The 27,231-nt window shown below is 35.5% G+C and overlaps 5 protein-coding genes across 5 annotated transcripts in view; 1 reads left to right on the top strand and 4 right to left on the bottom strand.

The window, feature by feature from the left end:
- HELRODRAFT_193435 (hypothetical protein) overlaps window positions 1-3,406 on the top strand; it is a gene marked incomplete at its 5' end in the record, with an annotated part of 9,631 nt that extends 6,225 nt beyond the window's left edge. The window contains 7 exons of the mRNA XM_009027718.1: window positions 616-715; window positions 871-956; window positions 1,137-1,308; window positions 1,687-1,754; window positions 2,213-2,321; window positions 2,604-2,691; window positions 2,904-3,406. Of these exons, the coding sequence (XP_009025966.1) occupies window positions 616-715; window positions 871-956; window positions 1,137-1,308; window positions 1,687-1,754; window positions 2,213-2,321; window positions 2,604-2,691; window positions 2,904-2,934 (654 nt within the window). The 3' untranslated portion in view covers window positions 2,935-3,406. The remainder of the gene's footprint in view (window positions 1-615; window positions 716-870; window positions 957-1,136; window positions 1,309-1,686; window positions 1,755-2,212; window positions 2,322-2,603; window positions 2,692-2,903) is intronic.
- Window positions 3,407-6,262: 2,856 nt separating this feature from the next.
- On the bottom strand, window positions 6,263-8,300 carry HELRODRAFT_114528 (hypothetical protein). The gene is made up of 5 exons (XM_009027717.1): window positions 7,887-8,300; window positions 7,405-7,531; window positions 6,946-7,109; window positions 6,553-6,648; window positions 6,263-6,379 (listed from the first exon to the last, which is right to left on the bottom strand). The coding sequence occupies exons 1-5, from the start codon at window positions 8,190-8,192 to the stop codon at window positions 6,335-6,337; spliced, it is 738 nt and encodes a 245-aa protein (XP_009025965.1). The 5' UTR covers window positions 8,193-8,300; the 3' UTR covers window positions 6,263-6,334.
- A 696-nt stretch (window positions 8,301-8,996) lies between these two features.
- Window positions 8,997-9,227, bottom strand: HELRODRAFT_138274 (hypothetical protein; the record flags this gene model as incomplete). The annotated part of the gene is made up of 1 exon (XM_009027716.1): window positions 8,997-9,227. A coding segment is annotated over one exon (231 nt), but the record flags the coding sequence as incomplete, so codon positions are not given.
- Window positions 9,228-10,534: 1,307 nt separating this feature from the next.
- On the bottom strand, window positions 10,535-13,044 carry HELRODRAFT_86204 (hypothetical protein; the record flags this gene model as incomplete). Its single annotated transcript, XM_009027656.1, has 5 exons — window positions 10,535-10,666; window positions 11,134-11,328; window positions 11,570-11,687; window positions 12,166-12,286; window positions 12,648-13,044. 5 exons carry the CDS (start codon window positions 13,042-13,044, stop codon window positions 10,535-10,537), a joined length of 963 nt encoding a protein of 320 aa, XP_009025904.1.
- A 6,089-nt stretch (window positions 13,045-19,133) lies between these two features.
- On the bottom strand, window positions 19,134-26,901 carry HELRODRAFT_193432 (hypothetical protein; the record flags this gene model as incomplete). Its single annotated transcript, XM_009027715.1, has 17 exons — window positions 19,134-19,721; window positions 19,980-20,074; window positions 20,330-20,579; window positions 20,720-20,873; window positions 21,001-21,120; window positions 21,271-21,467; window positions 21,732-21,927; window positions 22,211-22,324; window positions 22,791-22,858; window positions 23,005-23,214; window positions 24,376-24,537; window positions 24,914-25,015; window positions 25,189-25,240; window positions 25,392-25,695; window positions 26,099-26,256; window positions 26,493-26,575; window positions 26,734-26,901. 17 exons carry the CDS (start codon window positions 26,899-26,901, stop codon window positions 19,356-19,358), a joined length of 2,799 nt encoding a protein of 932 aa, XP_009025963.1. The 3' UTR covers window positions 19,134-19,355.
- Window positions 26,902-27,231: the final 330 nt, after the last annotated feature.

Genomic DNA, 27,231 nt, shown 5'->3' with positions numbered 1-27,231 from the left:
CACACACACAGATGTTAGGTTTCATTTCTAAGAACCCACTATTGAAGAACATAACAGAGTATCTTGTTGATGAGGGTAGCTATGAGGAGGAAGCATTACTCGATAATGCTGGCAGCTATTGTAAGTCTTTGTAAATGTATGTATGTTTGTTTGTGTGTGTGTGTGTTTATATATATGTGTGTGTATGTTTTGTGTGTGTATGTTTTGTGTGTGTACGTTTTGTGTGTGTAAATTATGTGTGTACATTTTTTTTGTACAAGGGGATGAATATGACGAAAGGCCAAAGCCAGCGCACGCTGAAGTTTTTATTGAGAAGGATGTTAATATGCTAAAAGTTAGTTGGTTGATTGGCTGGTTGATATGCTGGCTGGTTTGTTGATTGATTGATTCATTGTTTGGTTGACTGGTTGGTTGGATGGTTGTTTTTATAGAACCTTAATGAACTAGGTATAGCTGATCCTCTGGTCTGGTGTAAAAAGCTGACGTCAAAGAAGCAGCATTCTACACCGGATTGTTTGATTGATTGTCTACTTGATTGAGCAGTTATCCGGCTGATTGGATTATCACTCTCATCACATAATATCATAATAACATCATAATTTTCGTTATTGTCAGGCCCTGGATAGAATGATACTGTATCTAAGGGTGGTGCACTCTTTCGATTACTATGTATCGAGCGAGTATACGAGTGAAGATATCATGCCGCACGTCTGTGGTATCATTCATGTCAGAGCTCTGAGACCCAATCATAAAGTTACTCAGAGTGACGGTTGGTCGGTTGGTTGGTTGGTTGGTCGGTCGGTTGATTGGTCCATTGATTGATTGGTTATTATTATTATTATTATAATTATTATTATTATTATCCCCCAGTGAACGAGTGGATGAGTGGATTGGATAAGAAGTTGTCGACGTATATGAACGAAGGAATGTACATACCTGATGACCTGTATGCTAAAGTGTCCAGGCATTACGATGCATATCCTTTGTTGTTGTTGTTGTTGTTGTTGCTGTTGTTGCTGTTGTTGCTGTTGTTGTTACTGTTGTTGTTGTTGTTGTTGTTCGGGTTTATTATTATTATTATGGTGATTATTATGATGATATTGATGCCTGTTCTCTGCTGTCTTTGGTGTTTTTAGTTTTTTAGTAATAATGATGATGATGACTGTGATGATTACGATGATAATGGCTCTGACAATGACGTTGTTCTTGACCTTGACCTTGATCCGACACTGAGGTCAGCAAGTTCATCAAAGCCAATACCATTGAACTGGCCAAGGATAAATGGCTCTGTCCTCTCAGTGGGAAGAAGTTTAAAGGTTGGCTGGCTGGTTGTTTGGTTGGATTGTTGATTGGTTGATTGATTGATCAGTTGTTTAACTAGTTGGTTGATTTATCAGTTACTTGGGGAGAGAGAGAGAGAGAGAAGAAATGAGCGTTAATTATTTCTCTCTATTGATTGGTTGGTTGATTGATTGGTCCATTGTTTTTCTTACAATGGTCTTGCTTTATTGACTACTGTTTCATTTAAGTTTAAACTTTCCATTCTTGCTTATTCTTTCTCTCTCTCTCTCTCTCTCTCTCTCTCTCTCTCTCTCTCTCTCTTTCTTCTCTCTCACTTTCTCTCTCTCTTCCTCTTGTATTAGACTCGCTTAAACAATGAATGCCTTAAATACTATTAATTTCTAGGGGCTGACTTTGTTAGCAAGCACATTAGGACGAAGCATACCGATAAATTGGACATAATTAAAACTGAGGTCTGTGTGTGTGTCTGTGTTTGTGTGTATATATGTGTGTATATGTGTATGCCTAGTTTGTGCGTATGTGTGTGTGTGTGTATGCCTAGTTTGTGCGTATGTGTGTGTGTGTGTGTTGTGTTTGTGCGTTCGTGGGGTTGTATGTTTATGCATTTATGCACTTGCAACAGGTCGACTACTTCAACAACTACATAAGAGATGCGAGACGTCCACAGCTTCCCGAGCAGTCGTCGCCAGTGGCGCCAGCGACGACATCCTCATCAACATTGACATCATCGTCGTCATCATCATCAACAGCATCGTCTGTCAACATACTTCCAAACCAAAAGCACAAATCGCCACTTTTATCGTCGTCATCATCGATGCTTCCACCCCCAGCATCGACGTTGCTGTCGGCATCGTTATCAGTAGCGGCGGCTGTCCCTCACCTCCCCCATCTACATCCGCCTCATCTTCAGATGATGCCTAGGTATCCTTCGTTCTCTGTGTCCCTGGCAAGCCAGGCCCCCTTTAGGCCCCCTCATCCACCACCTCCACCCCCTCATCACTATCATCCTTTTTATAGAGGTTTGTTTGTTACACACCCACACATACATACACGCACATACATACCCATATATGCACATACACACACATTAATACACACACAAATGCACACATATTTATTTTGTTGTCTTCTTTTTGTATTGCGTATGCAATACACACTTTATACACACACACACACATATATATATACGAACGTGTGTACATACACAATCATACATACATACACACAAGCTTACATACATACACACACACACACACACATACACACACACAAGCATACATACCTATGTATACAAATTACAGCCCCAATGACAGCCAATTACAACTCTCGTTCACACGGCCAAGATGATACTTACAGACCAAGGGATAGATACGTTCCAAGGAGAGGAAGGTTTGCTTGGTTGGCTAATTGTTTGGTTGGCTGATTGGTTGATTGGTTGGTTGGCTGATTGGTTGGTTGGCTGAATAGTTGGTTGGCTGAATAGTTGTTTGGTTGGTTGGCTGAATGGTTGTTTGGTTGGTTGATTGATCAGTTGATTTATCAGTTGAATGATTCATCCATTCAGTTGGTTATTCATATTTTATAAACCACACACTTCACAGGGGCTATTACAGAGCAGGTTCTAACATGTAGTGGGTGATGAAATGAAGTCTAATTGGTTGAACAGAAAGTTGAATGAAAGAACGAAGGAAAAAAAACTGAAGAGGCGAATGAATGAATTGGTGAATGCATGCTTGAATGAATGAATGTATGAATGAACGGATGAATGAATGACAAAAAACATGTTTTGGTGTTCCGACTCATGTATCTATACAAGTATGTTTAATGTAATATGCAAGCACGTACCGTACGTACATTTTTTGACTCATTCCTTTATAATTGATAATAATAACGTTAATAGAAATTAATTAATTAGATAATTAATTACTACTCTTAATACTTCTAATAAATTGTAATACTAATGAATGAATGGATGGATGAATGAATAGGGGAATGAATGATTGGATGGATTGATTGCCGCGTCTAATTATAGAGATTTATTGTTTCGGCGAGAGTTAGGATATTCTAATCATTTGAACGTTTATAAGGTCCATAATTTAAAAAATTCACCCATTCATTCACTCACTCATCTATTCATTTTTACTGAAACCTTTTGTTTTTTTTGACCATCCATTCATTCATTCATATCCATTCATTCATTCATTTTTATTTGAATCGTTTGTTTTCTCCTGACCATCCATCCATTCGTTCACTTATTCATTCATTAACTCATCCATTCATTTCTATTGAAGTCGATTGTATTCTCCTCTGATCATTCAAAGAGTGCATATAGGATATAGTATTTTTTGTTGTTTATAAACTTTATTAATCCTGCCAAAATCAATATCAACAAATAACAAAGTAACAAACTGACAAACGGATGGATGGATTGAAGAGTAGATAAATGAACAAATAAACGGATGGATGGACGAGTAGATAAAAGAATGAATGAAGGAATGAATTAGCAGATGGATGGACTGAGGAGAAGATAAAAAAATTAAAAAAAGAAACAGACTGAATCGAAGCCAATGTATCTTTTATAAATCAATTGAACAATCACATGCAATCAATTTTTAAAAACAATCGAATTGAATACTCAACGAATAAAAGCAAGTAAGAATTGATAAAAAGAAAGTAAAATGACGAAAGTAAGAGAAAAACTAAGAAAAAGTTGAAATGTAGCCATTACCAAGGTGGTCCTTCTTAATTATTATAGACTTTCAACCTTTCAGAGATACACACACACACACACACACACACTACTTTATTCTCACTTAAAAGGTACTCAAACAGATAATAATGTTTCGTTCTTCATAGTTAAAAAACTAAAGCCATCAAGAAACCTATCATCACATATCTAACACCAGTGCACTAATCCCAATGAATACCTGCATGTATTAACGTACAATTACCTAGATCCCGCACGCATTCCTGCATATATTAGCGTACAACAACGTACACACACACATACCCGCATGTATTAGCGTACAACAACGTACACACACATCTGCATATATTAACGAACAACTAAATGGATACATTCAACATATGAAAAAGCATCTAGCGTATTATTACATACGTGCATGTTATAATAGTAATTGCATATCATTCTTATATGAATGTATAAATGACACACTTGTATATATATATATATATATATGCAAAGGCTCTTAGCAATTTAGAATTTCAATGGTAAAAAAACAAAATAACACACACACACACACAAACTAAAAAGCTACACACTCTTAAGAGCGAATAGTTTTTGTATAAAAACAGTGTAAATGAAGCTTATAAATTAGGCATATTATAGACAATTTAAAAAAACAGACCATGTAAAAACATGCACGTGTGTGTGTGTGTGTGTGTGCGTGATATATAAGCATCTAAAACTCACATATCATAAAGAACGGTATAGGTGATCACGGCAAATTGACGAATGGATCGAATGAACGAAATAAATGGATGAATGAATATAGAATACATCACATGCTGGTAACCAGAACTAATCAATAAAAACAACATACACACGCCACTCACATACACACATTTACTTACACTGTGAATAAGAAAGTGGCGACAGTGAATGAGAAGTTACGAATCGGTAACGAACTGCATACATAACATAGTACTGACAGCCTAAAAAAACCTTAAATAATAATAACAACAATAGTAGTAGCAATCAACTAAAGACGACACTGTATTAAAATCTGAAGACAGTGTAGTGAAATGTATACAGTTAGAATAATCAAATGTACAGTAACAATAGTAGTAGTAACAATTCCTTAAATAAAACAATACCAAGATTACTATGTCGACCATGAGAATAATAACAACAGTAATTACAATCATAATAATAATAATTACGATATTTAATAATTAATTATAACTATAATTACTACTACATTATATTAGCCCCGTTGTAGCAGCAGATATATCATTATAAATAAGCAATGCTAGTACTCTAGTACTCTAATCTAGCACTCACTAGCCAACCAGAACTAATTTTTCTCAAATATTCTTAAAAAAAAAAGAAATCAAATTTCGACAGACTGAGAATCAGTTAGAACGTGCAAAAAACAATCATTGCCAGCTAGAAATTATACTATAATCTGTAAGTATTATAATATATATATATACATATATATAACATTATAGGCCAGTATTTCAATAGTAACGTTAATTAAGCTACAGTTATACATGCTTCGTTATCATTGTAGCTGGTATATTATTATATAATAATAATTACTTTTGCTATAATTATTATCGTTGCCATAATTATATAATATGATTGCTAGATAGAAAGATAGATATTATTAGGATGATAGATACATCGAAATTGGGAAGTTACGGCCAGTTATGAATGACGATAACTTTTATCTCAATTTAATCACTTTAATAATTATTATTATCATCATCATCATCATCATCATATTGTTACTATAACCATTATGTGAATAACGATTAGGAAGATTATTATTAACAATATAGAGAGTTATAATAATAATAATTATTATTATTCATCTACCAACTTGGCGTATAATTTTGAAAATATAAACAATAGACAAAATAAATTAAAAGAAAACTAAATAAATAAATGAATGAATGAATAACTAAACAGACGCAGAGGGCCACAAAACAACATTTAAGAAATTCTACCTTCCAAGTGTCATTCATTCATTCATACATTGAAGACAATAATAAGATGACGATGTTATTATTACAGAATGTTCATCATCATCGCCTTGTGTTTTTTATCATTTGATTTTAAATAGAATGGGTTCTCCATAGCTATCACCCATCACTCACTCATCATCATCAACAACAATTACCATTCTCATCATTATCATCATCATCAACCATCATTCTCATCAACCACCATTTTCATTCTCATCATCATCATCATCATCATTCCAATCATAAACACAGCCACCACGATCACAATCTTCACCACAATCACATCCTCCTTCTCATCATCATCTTCGCCATCACAGTTTTATGATGTTGGCTCTTCATCATTTTGAGCATCAGATGTCCAGAGCTGAATTTAGGAAAAAATTGTAAAAATTTCAATCAATCAATCAGCTAACCAACCAGACAAATAATCAATACTTACCCACCAATGAAACAAGCATACACAAGATCAGACAAACACACACTCACAGAAAATACACACACACGCGCACACACACATTCATACAATACAATACTAACAGTAAGATTATCTCTCAGCAGTTGCATGATGAGTGTACTGTCCTTGTAAGAATCCTCATTCAATGTGTCCAACTCCGCTATGGCATCATCAAAGGCCTTAAGATGAATGAATGAATGAATGAATGAATGAACAAACAAACGAGCACATGAATGATAAATTTGTATTGTATTTATTTATGTATGTATGTTTATTAGTTTGACTGTGCAGGTGCATTTGAAAGAAAGGGTTTAAATGAATGAAATAATTCAAAAAATAATTCAATAAATTAGCAAATAATGAATGAATCAATAAATCAAAAACAAGCAACAAACAAATAAATAAGTAACCAGAAAAATAAACAAACACACACATATAAATATAAAAAACACAACCAAAGACTAAAAAACACCAACCGATTTAGCAAGCTGGCACGCTTTATCAGGATTGTTGACAATCTCGTAGAAAAACACCGAATAATTAAGAGCCAGACCGAGCCTAATTGGGTGCGTGGGTTGCATTTTTTCTTTTGCTATGTCCAGGGCTTCTTGATAAGTTTTCTGGGACTCATCAACAACAACTGAGAATTATTATATTTTAAATATTATATAAATTATAATTATATTAATACATAATTTTTGTTTAAAAAACATTTATGCTAGTAGCGTCAACTTAAATAAATCATCTAACAAAATTTACATTCCATATCATTGCACAACCATTTATAATTGAAATCCTAAGTTAGGTTCATGTATTTTTAACTAGAAAAAAAATTATTTTAAATGTCATAAAAAGTTAAATTTAAGTATTTTTTAACTAGAAAAATCATTTTAAATATCAGAGAAAGTTCTAGAAAACCAAACTAATCGACAGACCTGCTTTGTCTTGGGGGTTGCTGGCAACCTCTGCCAGGTAACGATAATAATCTCCTTTCATCTTCAAATAGAACACCTTACTTTCTGCACTGCTGGCTTTTGGGATCAGGTGATCATCTAGGAGTGACTAGAATATTTTTTTTGGATCAAAGATTTTATTTTGCCAGTGATACCATGATCCATAATTATAGTCAGCATTAGTCATAATAATCAATGTTAATCTAATCTAATATATAATTAATTTGAATAAACATTATTAATTGAATCATGATACTATTTAATTATTAAATATAGTAACGATGAAGTCTAATTATGAATTACAGTAATAAATGAACTCACAACTCATCTAAAAAAATTAATACAAAATAAAGGAAGAGCTGGTTGGTTTAGATGAATCAGAAAAGACAATTTATTTATTAAATAAGCAGTTTAAGATAAAAGCGAAAATTTAGAAATTTTTTTTAAAATGCTGGATCACTAACTAGGACAACTTGACAAACATCCCTCAACTCCTTCTCAATGGTTTCTCTATAACTTTTTGCCATCTTAGTCTTCTTCTCATTGCCCTCCAACTTCTGCTCTATACTCGAGATGACCCGCCATGATGATCTTCTCATGCCGACGACATTTTTGTAGGCCACGGAAAGTAAATTACGCTCCTCGTTCGTCAGTTCGGCCCCCAATTCCGTAACTTTCTTCATCGCCGACGCCATGTCATCGTATCGCTCAGCCTGCTCTGCTAGTTTAGCCATCTGTACGTGATCATCTTTTTCAGTTACAGCAGCCATTTTAATTTTTAAATTTGTGGCAAATTGATCTAAACCCAAGACAAAAAACGCGGAATTGGCAGTCAGGAAGACGCGAGAAAATCACGAATTTACCGATTTATACAAAATGGCCAAGGTATTCATCACTCATGTATTCATGAGCATTTTTTAAAAGTCTCTTGCGCAAAAATAGTCCATCCCATATTATTTTTTTTGTGAGATTTAATTACTAATTTGTATTTAATGTTTCTTATAAAATTCTAAACTAAAATTTTTACATCTAATTTTTTTATTTTAAACTTTACTGAAGAGCAAACGCGGCTATGGGGTTACACATTCCATATATTTTATAAAATCATTGCATTCCGATATGGAAATCATTGGTTAATTTTAACTGACAAAATAGTATTTTATTTAATCAAATATCTTCTTTCTTTCCAGGACATTGACGACCATCGACTTCCACAAAACTCGATCTTTAACACTTTGTAGCAGTTGAAATGTGGTGATTGACCGACTAACCAACCGACCGACCGACCGACTAACCAACCGACCGACCGACCGACCAACTGACCAAATGACTAGCCAGCCATCCATTTTTTTTTCGTTTAATTTCATGTTTTATTACTTCATAAAAATATTAAATAAATAGCACCAGTTCATAACAATAATTGACTTTTCTAATTAATCAATTCAAACGTAACTAAAATATTTCTTACAAAAACTGGCAAACAGCATTACAAAACTACTAAAACAACCAGATATAAACGTGAGCGAAGTCTTCAATGAGGTCGAAGATGAGGTCACACCTGAACCTAACTTGACTTCGGAACACAGCGGAAGATCACAATAACCCCATTCCGTCTCCGTCATAAGGGAATAACACCAAGGTCTTTCCCTTTCTCCGCCAGGATTCCTGCAGAAGTTGTGCTCACCTAGTCCGTCGAGTTCATTGGTAAGATCAATTGTGATATTGTTTGGGTAATTCGAAGTCCATTTCTGACACGGATAACCTTGAGACGTGAAGGTCATGTTCCCGCGGTAGTCTCGCCCGTTGTTGGAGCTCTCTATGCAGGGCACTGATGGTGAGTTGTAGTAGGGTGGTTTTTGAGAATTGCACTTTTGTTGTTGATGCTCTTACTGTTGTGATGCTGGTTTGTTACAAACAAACCCCTTCACACACACACGCACGCACACAGCAAACACACACACACACACACCGTAAAAAATACACACACACACCACACCACCCTACAAACCTGTGGCTGGGGCCTCGCAAATGAATGCTGCCACCATTTTGTAGGAATCCACTTTCACCCACGTTACCGTACTAACTGAGGTTGACGAATTTGGTGGGTTATTCTTAAATAAAGCCGTTACCCAAATTCCAGAATTGTCATTTTTATTATCATCATTTGTGTTATTATTATTATTATTATTATTATTATTATAGTTTAAACTTGACGAAGGCCAATCGGTATACATTGCTCGTTTGCTAAATTCATTGTCCCGGGTTCGAAACCAAGCGAAGAATGATGAGGACGATGATGATGGGTCGGTAGATTGATAATTGGCTCTGATTTTGGTTGGTTAAATTTAATTATTTTAAGTTTTTTTTTCACAAAAACTTAAATTTGTTAGTTTAATTTAATTTTTTAATTAAAAAGTAGTTATGAAAAAAAACTTAAAAATAGATAATAAACAGATGAATGATAAATTCACATGAATGAATGAGTGGGTGAATTAATGAACAAAAATAAATGAAGAAACTATCAAATGATATGAATTGAACTTCCACTGATGCGCGCGTATTCACATGTGATACACATTCTTACCGTTGATTTTTCGAGAAATACTTTTAAAAAAATTGTGAAAGAAATCACATCAAAAAATTATCCCAGCAGACAACTAACGCTTTCTCAAATCCCAATCCGACTCCCAAATCTCCGCTAAACCCGGATGTGAACCAGTAAGTAGAGGAGTTGTCATCAGTGAAAAAATCCATAAGGAAAGATTTTAAAAAGTAACTTTCAAACTTGTCTTCAACCTTGACCAGTTGGCCGCTGTAAGTTTTACACGTTTCGTCGGCTTCCAAAATAGTCTTCTGCTCTTCTGATTGGAAGAAGTAGCAACTGGCGCCGAATTTGTACCAGCCAGGCTGGCAAACTGTTGGTGTGGTGTGGTCAAGGTCGGTGTGGTTGAGTGAATATGATAAAGTTGGACTGTTGTTTTTTCGTTTGGAAGGTTGTATTATTAATCGCCTATGTGCTGGATTGGGTAATATCTGCAACTACTACTACTAAAATTAATAATAATAATAAGAAGAAGAAAAAGAAAAATATTAAAATAATAATTTTGCGATTTCATGCTGAACCACCCACACCTGAACTGATGAACTCGTCTTTGTATTTGCACTCGTACATGTCGTTCAACTGGGCGATGTCCAACTCACTCAGCCCGTTTCGTTGACCAATCAGAAATTTTTTCGATTCGTCCTTCACCTTGAGTATTGATCATGATCATCATTGTTTGTTTGATGACGATGATGACGATGATTCTAAGGTATGATGACAATGAAACGAAACGACACTATTAAAACAATTAACTAATCAAAACAAATCCCAATCGACCCAGACCAATTAAAACGAATCGCAATCAGCCGCAACCAATCAAAACAAACCACAATCAGCCACAACCAATCAAAACAAACCACAATCAGCCACAATCAATCAAAACAAACCACAATCAGCCACAACCAATCAAAACAAACCCCAATCAGCCACAACCAATCAAAACAAACCACAATCAGCCACAACCAATCAAAACAAACCACAATCAGCTGCAACCAATCAAAACAAACCACAATCAGCCACAACCAATCAAAACAAACCCCAATCAACAGTAACCAATCAAAACAATCCACAATCAACAGCAACCAATCAAAACCAACTGCACAACGAACCAGCATAGTAATTAAAGAGTCTGAGTTAGAAGTGTTACTGAAGGCTGTGCTTTCGTAGTGCATGATGCTCTCATAATCGTATGGAAAGCCGCGGGAGTTCGATTCGCTCTCCGATAGCACGGTGAATTGATTTAGGAACGTCCTATCCACATTCTCGTACAGTATCTCGATGTATCTGTCCCTATCTGGACGGCTCTTGAATGAATGAATGAATGTACGAATGAATTATTGAATGAATGAATGAGTAAAAATACGAGCACACGATTGAATGAATGAACGAGTAGATAAATTAGCGAATGAATGAAGCCACCAATCAAAAATCAACAAACAACCAAACAAGTGAAAAAGAACGCAAGATCCAAAAAAAATCCCACCAATCAGCGAACGGAAATAAAATATAGCAAACTGGTGAACCAATCAGCGCCGAGCTACCTACCTGTTCGTGCCAGAACCCCACGGAATGCAGAATTTCATGAAGGACAGTTCCGTACGAGCACCTCTCGTCCAGACTCAAAACCTGCCGACCCCCAGTACGACCCACTTTTGACCAGCAACTGAAAAGAAAAACCGGGTCATCATTGTTTCCTTTTTTTGCACAGGCTTAACCACGTGAAAGAACTCAATCAAATTTATCAGACGCAAAAGTATGAATGTGTCTAAAGATTAAAACGACAACCACACGAAATATCTGTTTGGGTTTGAGAGTTCTTCTTTGTGGTCGATCGATCGATCGATCAATCAATCAGTCAGTCAATCAATCAACCAGTAACATTATCCTAATTTATTCAGAAAACTCCGCTAAATTCAGTCAGTCAGTCAATCGATCAACCAATAACATTACCATAATTTATTCAGAAAACTCCGCTAAATTCAGTCAGTCAGTCAATCAATCAACCAATAACATTACCCTAATTTATTCAGAAAATTCCGCTAATTTCAGTCAGTCAGTCAATCAATCAACCAATAACATTACTCTAATTTATTCAGAAAACCCCGCTAAATTGACATAATTTATTCAAAAAATCCACCTACCCCTTATCTATTTGGTAGCCAAGGTAATTAACATCAGAGGGCTCTCTTTCCCTGAAACGAATGCAGGTAAGGTTCATTATATGCTGATGGGCTCTCAGTATGTTCGACCTCGCTTTTTCCTCTGGCCATAATTATTTTGTAATTATTTTATTTTAATTAATATATTTTATTATTTCCATGAATTCATATCTTATTTTAATTATTATATTTTATTATTTCTATAAATTTATAATTGATTTTAGTTGTTATATTTTATTATTTTTAAATATATATATATATATATATATATATATATATATATATATATATATATATATATATATGGCCTTCAAAAAACAGATCAACAGCAGACTAACACCCACACACTGGGGGCACTAGATCAGGAATAATAATAATAACAATAATAATAATAATAATAATATAATACATTTAAATAATAATAATAATACATTTAAATAAAAATATTAACATAAATGTCAAACTTATTTTTGTTGAAATCGTGTATGGGATGGTGGCGTTAGGCCAGAGTTTAGTTGGCGGGAAAACTATCGCTCTTTTGGCACGCTTTTGAGGTAGTTGTTGATGACGTAACTGCTGTTGTTGTTGACGTAATTGTTGTAGTTGTGGTTGTTGTTGTTGATGACGTAATTGTTGTTGTTGTGGTTTTAGTTGTTGTTGTGGTCGTAGTTGTTGTTGTTGGTGACGTAATTGTTGTTGTTGTGGTTTTAGTTGTAGTTGTGGTTGTAGTTGTGATTGTTGTTGTTGTGGTTGTAGTTGTGGTTGTAGTTGTGGTTGTAGTTGTGGTTGTTGTTGGTGACGTAATTGTTGTTGTTGTAGTTGTTGCTGTGGTAGTTGCGTTGTTTTTGTTGATTCCAACATTTTCAAGATCTTCCGATACTGCCTGTCAATTATAGGCTGCAGAGCTTTCCGCTGCTGCTCGTCCAGGACTATGTCTCCGTTGAAGAACTTGTAAGCTTTGACTGAATGAGTGAATGAATGAATAAATGAATGAATGAATGAATTAATTAATTAATGAACAAAGTTATTGAATAAATGAAAAACTGAATGAATCAATCAAGAAACGAAGAAAGATAAGCCATACATAGGCTGACGATCATGACGCTACGCATAGGGCGCTCCAAAAATGACCTCATCATCGTCATGATCAAAAATGAACAAACAAACAAACAAACTAACTAACAAACAAACTAACAAACAAACAAACGAAGAATCAATAAACAATCAAGCAAACATAGAACAAATGACCATTTTTTAAAGGTAAGCTTTTCAACAGACTTTTGTTTCTTTGTTTTTGTGTTTCCTCTTGCTGATGTTGATCATCCTCCGTATCATCACCACACAATGATTCTGGACATATATCTGTTATTATTGTTGATGATGATGATGATAATAGTGATGATGATGATGATAATGAGGGTAATGATAATGATAATGATGATGATAATAGTGATGATGATGATGATGATAATAGTGATGATGATGATGATGATAAAAGGGTAATGATGATGATGTGATACTGATAGACAATAATATAAACACTCATACATCAAATTATGATGGTGATGATGACGATGGTGATTGATGATGGTATTGATAATGATGATGATGATGACGACGGTGATGATGATGATATTTGATTTAGTAACGTCATCACAGACTTATGTTGGCCTGCCAGGGGTTCAACCATTCTTCGTTACCATCATTTGGCGATGACGTCACAGAGGATGATGATGATGACGTCACAAATGGTGGCGATGATGATGATGCTGATGATGTGGTTGGTTTGGTATTGTCATTTAGATTTTTGGAGATTTCTCTTCGGTGAATTACTGTTTTAAACTGAGATGACGACGACGATGATGAGGAAGAAGATGACGATGATGACGTTATCAGTTCATTATCGTTCTTTGGAAACAAAGATACCGGAAAGCATAGATATATATTTAAATGGAAAATTACGAAGGGAATGGCGATAATCGGAGACATGTTTGCAGTCTAAAATGAAAAAATATGAACGAACGAATGAACGAACGTACGAACGAATGAATGAATGAACGAACGAACGAACGAAAAAATCAACAACTGTAACAAAATGTTGAAATAAACACACTTATAACCGATCAACAAATTTATTCCTCCTTAGATATGAATACATATTTAAAACAGCATCTTCGATAATTGCCCAAATGAGCAAACTCCTATACATAATAACAACACAGTGAAGTGCTTGTGAGGCACATGAAGAAATAATTTAAAAAAATTAAAGGGACGCGATGAGGTAAATAAGAAGAGAGAGAAAGAGAGAGAAAAAAAGAGAAAGAAAGAGGGAGAAAGAGAGGAAGAAAGAAAGAAGAGAAAAAAGAATGAACGTATAAAAAGTGAAAGACAGGACAAGTTGGAGATGAAGAGAGAAAGAGAGAGAGAGAGAGAAAGAGAGAGAGAGAGAGAGAGAGAGAGAGAGAGTCTAAAATAAGAAGAAACGTTAAAAAGTGAGAAGAAACGATAAAAGGAAAGAAAGAAAAAAGCGGGGAGGAGGTGAGAGAAAGAGAGACAGAGAGTGAGAGTTAGAGATAGTGAGTGAGAGAGAAACAGAGAGAGTTATAGCAAAGAGTAAAACCTTAAGATCACCTCACGAGTTTAAGGCTGCAAAATTATGATGATAATTAAATGTAATTAAGACGTTCTCTTCATCGTAGCCTTCATCTTCATCTTGTTATTATTATTATTATTATTATTGCTTACATTAAGTGGTCTTGCTTACATGTTCCTAATATTATTATTATTCTTATTTTTCTTCCTGTTATTAGCTTCAAATGGCGCTTGGTAATCCTTAATGAATGAATGAGTGAATGAGCGAGTGAAGAAATTAATTAACAAATAAAAGTAGCAAACGAAGGAAACGAATGAACAAATAAACGAACGAACGAACCGAAATAACGGCACCAACACTTCAAACAATCTTAAAACCACCCTCATTGAATTTACACACAGGTGAGTAAGTAAGAGAATGACACAAAAGTCAGGCAATTTGCTGGTTACAATTGTCTTTCAGAGATATCACAGACACACAAACACACACACACCCAGAGACACACAAACACACACACACCCAGAGACACACAAACACACACACACACACACAGAGACACACAATTACACATACACACAAACGAGTGAAAAAGATAGACTTGTTTGAACGGCATTTAGTGAGAAGCCCTCTCATCACGTCAAAACCGAGCTGTTCATCAATAACAAAAATTAAAGATTCTCATCAAAAATCTTAGCCTTGCATGTATATCAAATCGCTTAGTTATATATAGATAATCCTATCAAGTATCTACCTACTTATTGAATTATCATCCAACTTATGATATCTTAAAGTGTGTAGGAACCGTGTATTTGTTGGATTCAGACTCCTTCAGTCAAGCATAGCTGTGCATAAGGTAAGAGTTTGGAAATCGGCCAACAGACTGGCAGGACGTATCTTTAAAATCTTTATAACTTACCTTGTTATAAAATTGAAGAGCCCAAGTCAACACCGCATTGTAATAATAATGATAATTTTTTTACCTTAGGGACACATCCAACTACCCACTACTGTACCGACGGAACCCTGGCGATACGACGCTTATATTTAACCTTTTATTTCACCAAATCAAATCAGAGAAAACAGAATCAATGAAATGAAATGATTTGGAAACCAAAGAGAATTGTTCTTGTAACGGTCACCAGTAACTTAATTAATAATATTAATCCCCGGTCTATACACTTCAGATTTTAATTAACATCACCTCAAAGATATCCTTTAATTAAGTCATAGCCTTTAGCTACCCGTGAAATTAAATTACTCTCAAACATAGAAAGAAGTTGTAACGGATGAAATTGAAAAATGGCGCTCAACTAATGTGATACACGTATGTGATGCATGCATGTGATGCATGTATGTGATGCATGCACGTGATGCATGTACGGGATGCATGTATGTATGTATGCATGTGTGAATTCAACACGTAGATGCAAACAGGTTGAAAGAGGTTAAACGTATGCTGTCCACCAATCCGAATACATTAATGTTGAATGTTTTTTTTATCTGTCCTACCTACAATTTAAATTATCCCTATCTAGCTTACCCAAAATTAAAATTACTAATTCTAATGAAATGTGTCTGTGAATGGATTTGTATTGAATAAATGCATCTCAAAAGCAAAAAGTATTAAAATAATGATAATGGTAACTTAGTCCCTAGCTTACCTATGTTTAGCTGAGACCAAACCTTAGCTTACCTATGTTTGATTAGCTTAGCTCAGTCCCTAATGTTTAGCTGAGACCAAACCTTAGCTTACCTATGTTTGATTAGCTTAGCTCAGTCCCTACTATAACTATGTTCAAATAATTCAGCTCAGATCTTAGCTCACCAACTACGTTCAATTAGCTCGGCTCAGATCTTAGCTTACCTTCCTTCATTACACGCGCGCTGTTCAAATTTTCCTGAGAGAATTCAAAACAGTATAAGACAACACCTTACTTAACATCAATTGTATAATTCACACGTAAAAATTATAACACTATAAATATATGTAGCAATTAAATCTATCTATTTGGTAAATTTTGTTATGTCATTATTTAGAGAATTTATAACTTTTAACAACTCAAAAAGAGTTTGTTAGCTTAATAATTTAAAAAGTTTTCAACAAAAAAGTTGAAGCCGGTCGGGTCGTTGTGTGAATAATCTGTCTGAATAGTCTGAATGAATAATCATGTATATATGCTATAATTAAATAAATTATATATATCTATTTATTTACTTACATTAATATGTAGTATATATACGTATATGTATGTAGAATCATAAAAGTTTAAATTTTTTAAAGTGTTTTTGTAGTTAGGTAACAATCATCATCGGTATTGCAATGGAATTACAAAGTTTTTAAAATGTCAAGGTTGGTTCCTTCCTTTGGTATAGTCAGTCAGTCGGTCAGTCAGCCAGCCAGCCAGCCAGCCAGCCAGTCAGTCAGTCAGCCAGCCAGTCAGTCAGCCAGCCAGTCAGTCAATCAATCAATCAACCAATCGACCAATCAATCAACCAAATTGAATGAACAAAATAAACGAATTATGATAAAACGAAAAAAAAAACAAAAATAAATAAATTGTTGTCAAGGCGCGAACCAACACTTAATCGTTCAGATCTACAATTTCGAAATTTTAGTAAAGAAAGAAAAACACAACAGTTGCTTTTATTTGAATTCATTCAAAAATGAAAAGTAAATAACTAAATAAGTAAATATAATATTATTGAGTGAATGAGTTTGCAAAAATAAATTAAAATGTAAATAAAACTGTCAAAAATTTTTCACATTTAACAGAAAAAAGATTGATTCATCGATATTCGGAAAAGAGTAAATTAACCAATTAATTAAACATAAAAAATTTCACTTATTCCATTGAGTTACAAAATTAAAAAGTATGTTTGAAGACAAAGAGAACATTAGAATAGTAAAACAGAAATGCACAAAACTATAGAGATCAAATAGCATTAGATATAACTTAATTAAATACAGAAAATTTAAACTTTGAAAAGCAGTTAAACCATTTGATATCACTTTGAAGCTTGTTCCATAGTCTGAGGCCTGCCATTAAAGTACTGTTTTTGAGAACGTTTGTTCTTACTACAAGCAAGTAGAACTCATTTCTATGTCTAGATTGAACACTAATGGTAGACTTAAAATTCGAAATTGTTTTAGACGCGTAAGGAGAAACATTCAAATTATATAATTTGTAAATAAATAACAGTAAATAAAATTTTTATAAATTAACTATTGTGAGAATCTTACTTAGTTCGAAAAATTTTGAAACATGATCAATTTTTTTCAATCCATGGAGAACAAATACCGTTGGCACTTCACTATCAATGACAACTGGGACTGTTGCCCCAAATGAGCAGACAGTATATCAGGTAAGGATATATTAGGAAATAATACAGCATTTTAGCATGAAATAAATATGTACGTTTAAGTTTATTTTGAAATTAAAGTTAAAGAATGTTGTTCATAATACAAACAACGGTGCCATGTGTCTTAGAAACAAAATTGCAGCAATCTGCCTCACGGCTTGTGTCTTAGGTCGATTTTTTACGCAAAACGTTCTCTATTTCTTGAGCTGTTTGTTTGCAAGACGACCATAAAAATTGATTGTTGAGTCAGCGAACAACCCACTCCGCACTTTTCAAAAATGTTTTCGTAACATCCAGTGCTTGTAACCAGCGCTGAACTGTGAGTGAGAATGCCAAAAAAACGTTTCAACGAAAAAAGTTAAATTATTTTTACTGTGGGGACCCTGTCTTACGGAGACTCAGAAGCAGAAGTAGGCTGTTCTCTTTTAAACCTGGCTCTGGACAGATTTATGTTACGCGACATCGACATGTATAACACTTCGTTTATGTAACGAAACGAATCGAAATGTCGCGGAACTCCTTCTAGTTACTTCGTTAGTCTTATCTAGGATTGATTATTGTAACTCGCTCTACTATGGTCTTCCTGATTCTACACTCTATCTATTAAGTAAAGCTTTTAACTCTGCTGCTCGTCTAGTTGCTCGGGCTCCTTTCTTTTCTCATATATCTCCATTCAGATATATTAATTGAACTTAAACGCCCCGGTTTACGATCGTCTTTTTGTTCTCACTTCTTCTTAACTCGTATTAAACACTCTTTTGCTAAATCTGCTTTTGCATTTTCTGGCCCTTTTCTTTGGAACTCTCTACCTCCTTCTCTGACTACTCCATCACTTACGAAGTTCAGAGCGGGTCTCAAGACCCATCTGTTTTCAAAATTCATTGAGGAGTGCTGATGAACATCGCGGAAATGGCGCTTTATAAACTAATTGATTGATTGATTGAAACGAAACGAACTTTCCGATATAATAAGTATTTAGAAATAAAGAAGGCAGAATAAACGAGTTAGAATTTTATTGACGAAAAAAAATACTTCGAATTAGTACCATAGTTAAATATTTTTAATTAGTTATGCATTTTTTTTAACTTATATCGTAAACAAATAAATAATAATAACAACAACAACAACACAACAACAACAACAATAATAATGAACGAATGAATACTAATCAACAGACACTAACTAACATCTATTTCCTTCCTTCCGTCAGCATTTTTGATCAAAAGACAACAAAATAACACCTATTATCATCATCGTCGCCATCATTACCATTGTAACGACCGACATCATCATCACCACCATCATCATCATCATCATTGTAATCATTATTGTAGCTATAATAGGATCTATTCCAGCTGCCATCTTCGAAAAATGGCGGGAGATTATGGTAATGATGTTGTTGTTGTTGTTCCGGTTGTTGATGTTGTTGTTGTTGTTGCTGCTGCTGATGTTGTTGTTGTTGCGGTTGTTTATGATGATGATGTTGTTGTTGAGATTGATGATGGTGACGATTTAAAATGTTGAGATAGAGAGAAGAGCATCCATTGCATTCCTCCTCCATGCCAAGTTCGTTGTACATCATGGCCTGGCGGTGATGATAATGATAGCGACGACGACGACGATGATGATGATCACAATCATCATCATCATCATCATCGCCATAATAATAACTATTACCATAACAATCAAATCAATGCAATCACCAATGCATCAATATCATCTTCATCGTCACGATCATCATCATCACCGTCATCATAGTCACAATCATCATCGTCGTCGTCACAATCATCATCATCATCATCACAATCATCATCATCATCGTCACAATCATCATCATCAGTACTTGAAATGCGAGGGCGTCCTTGAGTCTGTTGTGGGCTTGCACTTGGAGGAACTTGTCGCAGACAGTTTTCATTATATGCGCCAGGGGCAGTAGAACTGTGATTGGTTGGTTGGTTGGTTGATTGATTGTTTGTTGATTAGTTGGTTGATTGGTTGGTTGGTTGATCGATTGATTTGTTTGTTTATTGAATGTGTGATCGGTTTACAATAGATGAAATGATCCATTGACTGAAAGATTTATTGCTTGATTGATTGATTGACTGATTGATTGCTTGCTTGCTTGATTGATTGACTGATGACGACCGATAATGAAAGATCATAATATCAATCAGTCGATCGAACTGAACAAACTTTTATGTTTCTTCTCGTCCTCATCTTCATCTTCAACGAAATCCTCCCTCACTCCATCATCATCATCACCATCATCAACACCACCATCATCGCCACTGCAGCTCCAATTCCGGCGGAAGTGGGCGGCCATTTTGCAGCGGACGTAGAGGAAAAGGGTCCGCGCCTGATCGAAGACTGAAGATGATTGGAGGATGGTCGGCAGACATCTCTGGATGAGTTCGAGGGCATTGTGGTAGATTTTTAAACGCATCTGGTTGGTTGATTATTATAAATCATCATCATCACCATTATCATCCCCATCATCATCATCACCGTCATCATCATCACCATGATCATCATCACCATGACCACCATGATCATCATCATCATCATCACAACTACTATCACAACCTGATAGTGAGCCAGGTGTAATGTGGCCATGGCACCTAGGTAGTGATAATGATATTTGTTGGTGAGCTGTAGAGCTTTTATGATTGGCTGGGTGGTCGACGACGACGGATCTGATTGGCTGGTGGTGGAACAGAGGCTCTTCAGAAGGAGGCATCTAATTGGTCGGAGTATTGTTGTGTGTGTGTGTGAGTGTACGTGTGTGAATTAATGGGAGAGAGAGAGAGAAAAAAAAAGAAAGAGATGTTGACAAGTCGTGCAAATAAATATAAAAAAAACCCGACCTGATTAAAAGATGATTGACATGCACTGAATATGACCTATTTTTGCAGCGACCAATGAGAACGTCAACCAGTTGCAGGCACTTGTGTGATTGGCCAGTCTCAAAATAGTACAAGCAGCGGCTGTTTGTAAGCGGAAACAGAACGAAAGGGTTAAAATTTAAAGGTCATGGTCATCATGATCATCATCGCCAACAAATAATAATAAAATTTTTTAAATTTTTACTATTTAATTTTATTAAAATTAATATAAATAATGTGAAAGTAACCGACCAATAAGAGCTTTCCAATCCGTTCACGTGAGCGATACTCTGAATGGCCTTTTCCGATTGGCTAAACTCTCCGCGCCTCAGTGATATCTCAAATGTGATTCGCTGATGCCAGAACATCCAAATGTGTGAGTAGTTGCTCATCTGGGGAAATCTACTCTTCACCATATTCATCAACTCATCCACAAGGGGGTAGCTGCCCTGGTGATGATGATGATGATGGTGGTGATGATGATCGTGATGGTGGTGATGATGTTTATTATCATTGTATCATCACATCAGCATCACCACTATAATCATCAGCAACTTCATCATCTTCATTATCATCACCAACTTCATCATCATCACCAACTTCATCATCATCACCAACTTCATCATCATCATCACCAATTTCACCATCATCATCACCAATTTCACCATCATCATCATCACCAACTTCATCATCATCACCACCATCAGCACCACCTGTTCAGTAAGCATCCAGCAGAGGTGGCACAAAGCCAGACACTCACTCTCTCCATTCTGATAGACAGTGGGCGTTGTTTGAAGGGTGAGTAGGCGGGTGGCTGGTGATGCTGATGATGATGACGGCGATGATGAGGACGACGTGGTGAAACTTGGCATGTTCAGTAAGGCCAGGCAGTTGAGTTTGCATAACTCGCTATTTGCGTTTGATGATGATGATGATGGTGGTATTGGTGATGATGACGATGGTGATGATGATGATAATGGTGTTAATGGTGATGATGATGTTAATTTCAGTGGTGATGATAATGATGATGCTAGTGATATGATAACCCAAACGTCGATTAAGATACGAATGTTGGTCACATGTCAATGGTGACAATTCATCACCACCCACAAAACCATTAACCCCCTCTTCATCATCATCATCCTTACCACCACCACAACCACCACCACCACCACCACCATCGTTTACTCACTTAAAGCCATAGAGATTCCAAAGTGCAGCCTTTTGTGATAAGGACACACAGATGATATCAGTGAGTGAATGATCGGAGTTGATGGTGTCACTCAGCATCATCATCTTCATCACTCTGAGAGCATTTCCGGTTTCCGGTGATGAAGATGACGACGATGATGATGGCGGTGGTGGTGGTAGTGGTTTGAGTAATGATTAACATGATACTGATGAAGAAGAAGATGATGGCGATGATGAAGATGATGACGATGAAGATGATGGTGATGATGAAGAAGATGATGAACCTGATGACGATGAAGATGATGAAGAAGAAGAAGAAGATGATGACCATGATAATGAAAAAGAAGAAGATGATGGTGATGATAATGATGAACATGACGACGATGAAGATGATGAAGAAGATGATGATGATGAAGATGATGGTGATGATGAAGAAGATGATGAACCTGATGAGGATGAAGATGATGATGAAGAAGATGATGATGATGATAAACATGACGACGATGAAGAAGATGATGATGATGAAAAAGAAGAAGATGATCATAACAGTAATGAGGAAGAAGATGACGATGACGACTAACATTTCCGGCTTGGCGCCATTGAAGTAAGCATGCTTGGCGTACGATTGGCAGGCCAACGAGGTCAGCTCCTAACAACAACAACAACAACAGCAATAATAACAATAAGAAGAAGAAGAAGAAGAAGATGATGAAAAAGGAGAAGAAGAAAAAAAAAGGTGATGAAGAAGAAGAAAATGATGAAGAAGAAGAAGAAGAAACAGAGAAAAATACAAACAGGCAATTCGAATTCCCTAGAGGATCTGATTAGTTTGTCGAGTGTGTATCCAACATCATTGCCAACATCGTCGTCGTTGTTGTTGCTGTGAATGATGACGTTGTTGTGGCTACTGCAGCAGCTGCTGACGTTGTTGTGGCTGATTATGATGCCGCACTCGTTTATCCTCTCGCCGCTGCAATCCTCCATTCCGAGTTTTTGAAGCCAGCTCTGATTGGTTGGATGGTTGTGTGGGGAGATGCGATTGGTTGGATGGTTCAATCAACCAGCTAATCAACCAGCCAGCCAACCAACCAACCAACCAACCAACCAACCATCCAACCAGCCAACCAACCATCCAACCAACCAACCATCCAACCAACCAACCAACCAACCAACCATCCAACCATCCAGCCAACCATCCAACCAACCAACCAGCCAGCCAGCCAGCCAGCCAGCCAACCAACCAACCAACCAACCAACCAACCAACCAACCAACCAACCAACCAAGGCATGTTGTAGGCAGACAGAATCATTCGTTTGTTGGGCAATCTTAATTGCTTCTTTTATGGCCAACTTGGCATCGTCTCTGAAATAATAATAACTATAATAATAATAATAATAACTATAATAATAATAATAACTATAATAATAATAATAACTATAATAATAATAATAATAACTATAATAATAATAATAACTATAATAATAATAAAAACTATAATGATAATAATAACTATAATAATAATAATAATAACTATAATGATAATAATAATAATTTGAACTCTTTTATTATTGCAGAAGACATAAAATCAAATCAAAATAGATAAAATGAAATAAAATAAATTGTTAATATTGTAATAAATTGTTAATATTGTTATGCACGATACTCCCATGCTAATAATAATAATAATAATAATAATAATAATAATACATCATCATCACCACCACCACCATCGTCATCATCATCATCACAACCTGTGGCTAAATCTGTACTCTGTGGCGGCCAGATTCAAGGCAGCAAATCTTGGATGAATGATTGAATGGATGAATGAATGAATGATTGATTGATTGGATGAATGAATGAATGACTGATTGAATGAATGAATGAATGAACAGAAACATAAATGAACAAATGAATGAACGATGAATAAATGAATAGATAAACGAAAGACTAAAGTAATGAACTAATGAATGAATGAAAAAATAATGTATTAAATGAATGAATGAACGAACGAACGAATGAATGAATGAAAGAAAAAAAATCACCTATAACCCCTGTGGTTAGCCATATCATCCAAATCCTACGAAATATATTTTTGTCATCACCATCATCATCACCTTCATCATCATCGCCATCATCATCATCCTCATCATCATCACAATCATAACCTTGTTATTCTTGCTACTATTACCAGCACCACCACCACCACTACTACTACTACTACTATTAGTACTGGGGCAGCAGAGGTTTCTGTCAAAGTAGTTGTAGAGGCAGTTCATGGTTTCGTTGTACTCTCGCACCCTCAGAAAATTCATAAACTTCAGGTAGTGCTGTTATGATAATGATGATGATCATATTAAGATTCTTATCGTTATTATTATGTCATAATCATGTTATTATTATTATTTTATAATTATAATTATGTTATAATTATAATCATCATAGTTGTTGTTTTTATTGATATAGTATCATTATTATTATCATTATCGTCATCAATAAATCTCAAGACCGTCGCAATACATTATATCATGCTATATCATCTTAATGGCCATCACAATCATCACCACCCTCACCATAGTTATCATCGTCGTCATCATCGTCGTTATCATCATCATCATCGTCGTAAACACCATCACCACCATCACCACCATCATCACTATCATCATCATCTCCATCATCTTCATCATCATCATCATTAGCACCAACGGCTTCAGGGAACTCGTTGTTGGGCGTTAGTAACTCATTCAACTTCTTGTGAAGCTCCTTCGGTGGCAAAGCATACAGTTCGTTGCTACTTAACAAGTTGGCCTTGGTGATGATGACGATGATGATAATGATGACGATGATGATGATTGTGACGGCGATGATGATGATGATTATGGCGATGACGATGGTTATGACGATCTTGATTGCAATTCATTTAAAGGATGATGGTAATGATGATGATAGCAATGATGATGGTGATGATGATGATGACAGACTTGCTGGGTGATGAATTGATCAGCCTGCCTGTGTGAATATCTTTTAAGAACCCTGCGAAGTGATAATACAACAACACACGTTTAGACGACATTTTCCCCGAGATCGGGGGTTGCGAAGTGATAATAATACTAACATAAACCAATCAGAATAATTCTACAAAATTTGTTAAAAAATGATTACAGTGACCATCATCACAACTTACGGCAAGCCATCATCATCATCTTCCTCCTCTCCTCCACCCCCGACCCCACCGGGGCAAACACTTTCAAACTTATCCCCACCACCAGAATCCTGCCTGCCAATTAAATCACTGTGACATTCTAGACTCCTGGCCCTGAAATCCAGCCGGCCAATCACATCGCTCCAATTTTCTAGACCACGCCCCCATCTGCTGTTACTTAGGAATGACTCCTCCCCCATCTTGTGGTCGGCAATCTCGGACAGTTGATTGACGTTTAGAGCCCGCCTGTACATGCTGTTGAGTTTTTTGTAGAGTTTAGATATCTCTGCAAAGGATAATTTCTCGAAGGATAACTTCATCCGACGAACGAAGATACCTGAGATGGATGGATGGATATATGGATGGATATATGGATGGATATATGGATGGATGGACAGACGATTAGATGGATGAAATGATGGATAGATATCAGAATAAACGAATAAACAGATAAGTTGATTGGATTGATAGATGAATGAATGATTGGATAGACAAAAAAGAATGAGACTGACAGAAAAATAATCCAAGAAATGAAAAAATACCAATGCCCCTCACTCACTAAACAGTTTTTGTCGTGTAGTCTTTAAACTCTATATTTTGGTACTCAAGTGAGTACAAACTTACTTAAACACTCGCCACCCGTGAAAAAATTATACACCCCCCTCAAACCACCCCTTCTCCCGACCAACCCAACATGGAAGACTTATTGAGGCAGGGGTCAGTGGAGGTGGTGTAAATGGATGCTCCCTTGACCAGGGTACTGAGGGGCGTGGTCAACAATGTGGTCGGAGCCAGCTGCATCAGGTTGAACAGGCTGTCGGGCCCGGTTGTGCACAGGTCATGTATGCTAATTGGCAGTGAATAAATTATGTTAATTAGGAGAGAGATAGATAGATAGAGAGAATGAATTATGTAACGGATTACATCCTTAACTGGAAGAGACAGCTGAGAAATATTTGTATTATTATAAAAATAATGATACAAATACTTAAAATAAATTGAAATATTTGAAGAAGTTGTATAGCGAAAAAAAATAAAAGTAAAAAAATAATGGAAATTTATGAAAATATTATATCTAGAAACCTTTTTAAGATCTTTTGGTAAGTTTCTTCAGGAAGGACTAGTGAAATCTCCAGTATAAGATCTTTTAAATTCATGTCTGGCTCCTAATGGTTAAAAAAAATTGTGAATTATAATACACTAAGTCAGTTAAGCTTCTTTTTTGTTTGTTAATAAATGAATGAATGAATGAATAAATGAATGAATGAATGAATGAATGAATGAATGGATGAATGAATGAGTAAATGAATGAATGAAAACAAACCTGAATAAGTTTAAGTATGGTGATCATTAAATCGCAGGCCTTATCATCCGACATTGTATCTAGGACATATGCATGTTCTTGGAGAAAAACCAACAGGACAACTTTGTAAGGGCTTATGAAGTCCTTGTACTGAGAAGAGCGATCTATCAGGAAGTTTTCTCTGGACATTTCTCTGATTAGTGATTCTGGATAAAAGTTAGGAATTGGGTTAGTGCATTAGTTAAGAGAAGACATATACAGTTGTATATACACACACATATATATATATACTAGAAGTATATAAAAAATATTACTATTATACATAAATTATATAATATACTGTATATATCCCATATTTTCTGTTTGGTGTGTTTAATAAGTAATTGATTGAGAATGATGAGTTTGATCATGTTTTCTTTATTTTATCTCCATATGACATGAGGATAGAAATAGATGATTTTATTTATAATATGAAAATAAATAAATCTATATAAATTATAAAATAAATGATAGTTCATG

Source organism: Helobdella robusta (genome assembly GCF_000326865.2).
Source record: "Helobdella robusta unplaced genomic scaffold HELROscaffold_50, whole genome shotgun sequence".
NCBI classification, from domain to species: domain Eukaryota; kingdom Metazoa; phylum Annelida; class Clitellata; order Rhynchobdellida; family Glossiphoniidae; genus Helobdella; species Helobdella robusta.
Note: the sequence above shows the minus strand (reverse complement) of the source record. Positions and strands in the feature narration are given on the sequence as shown.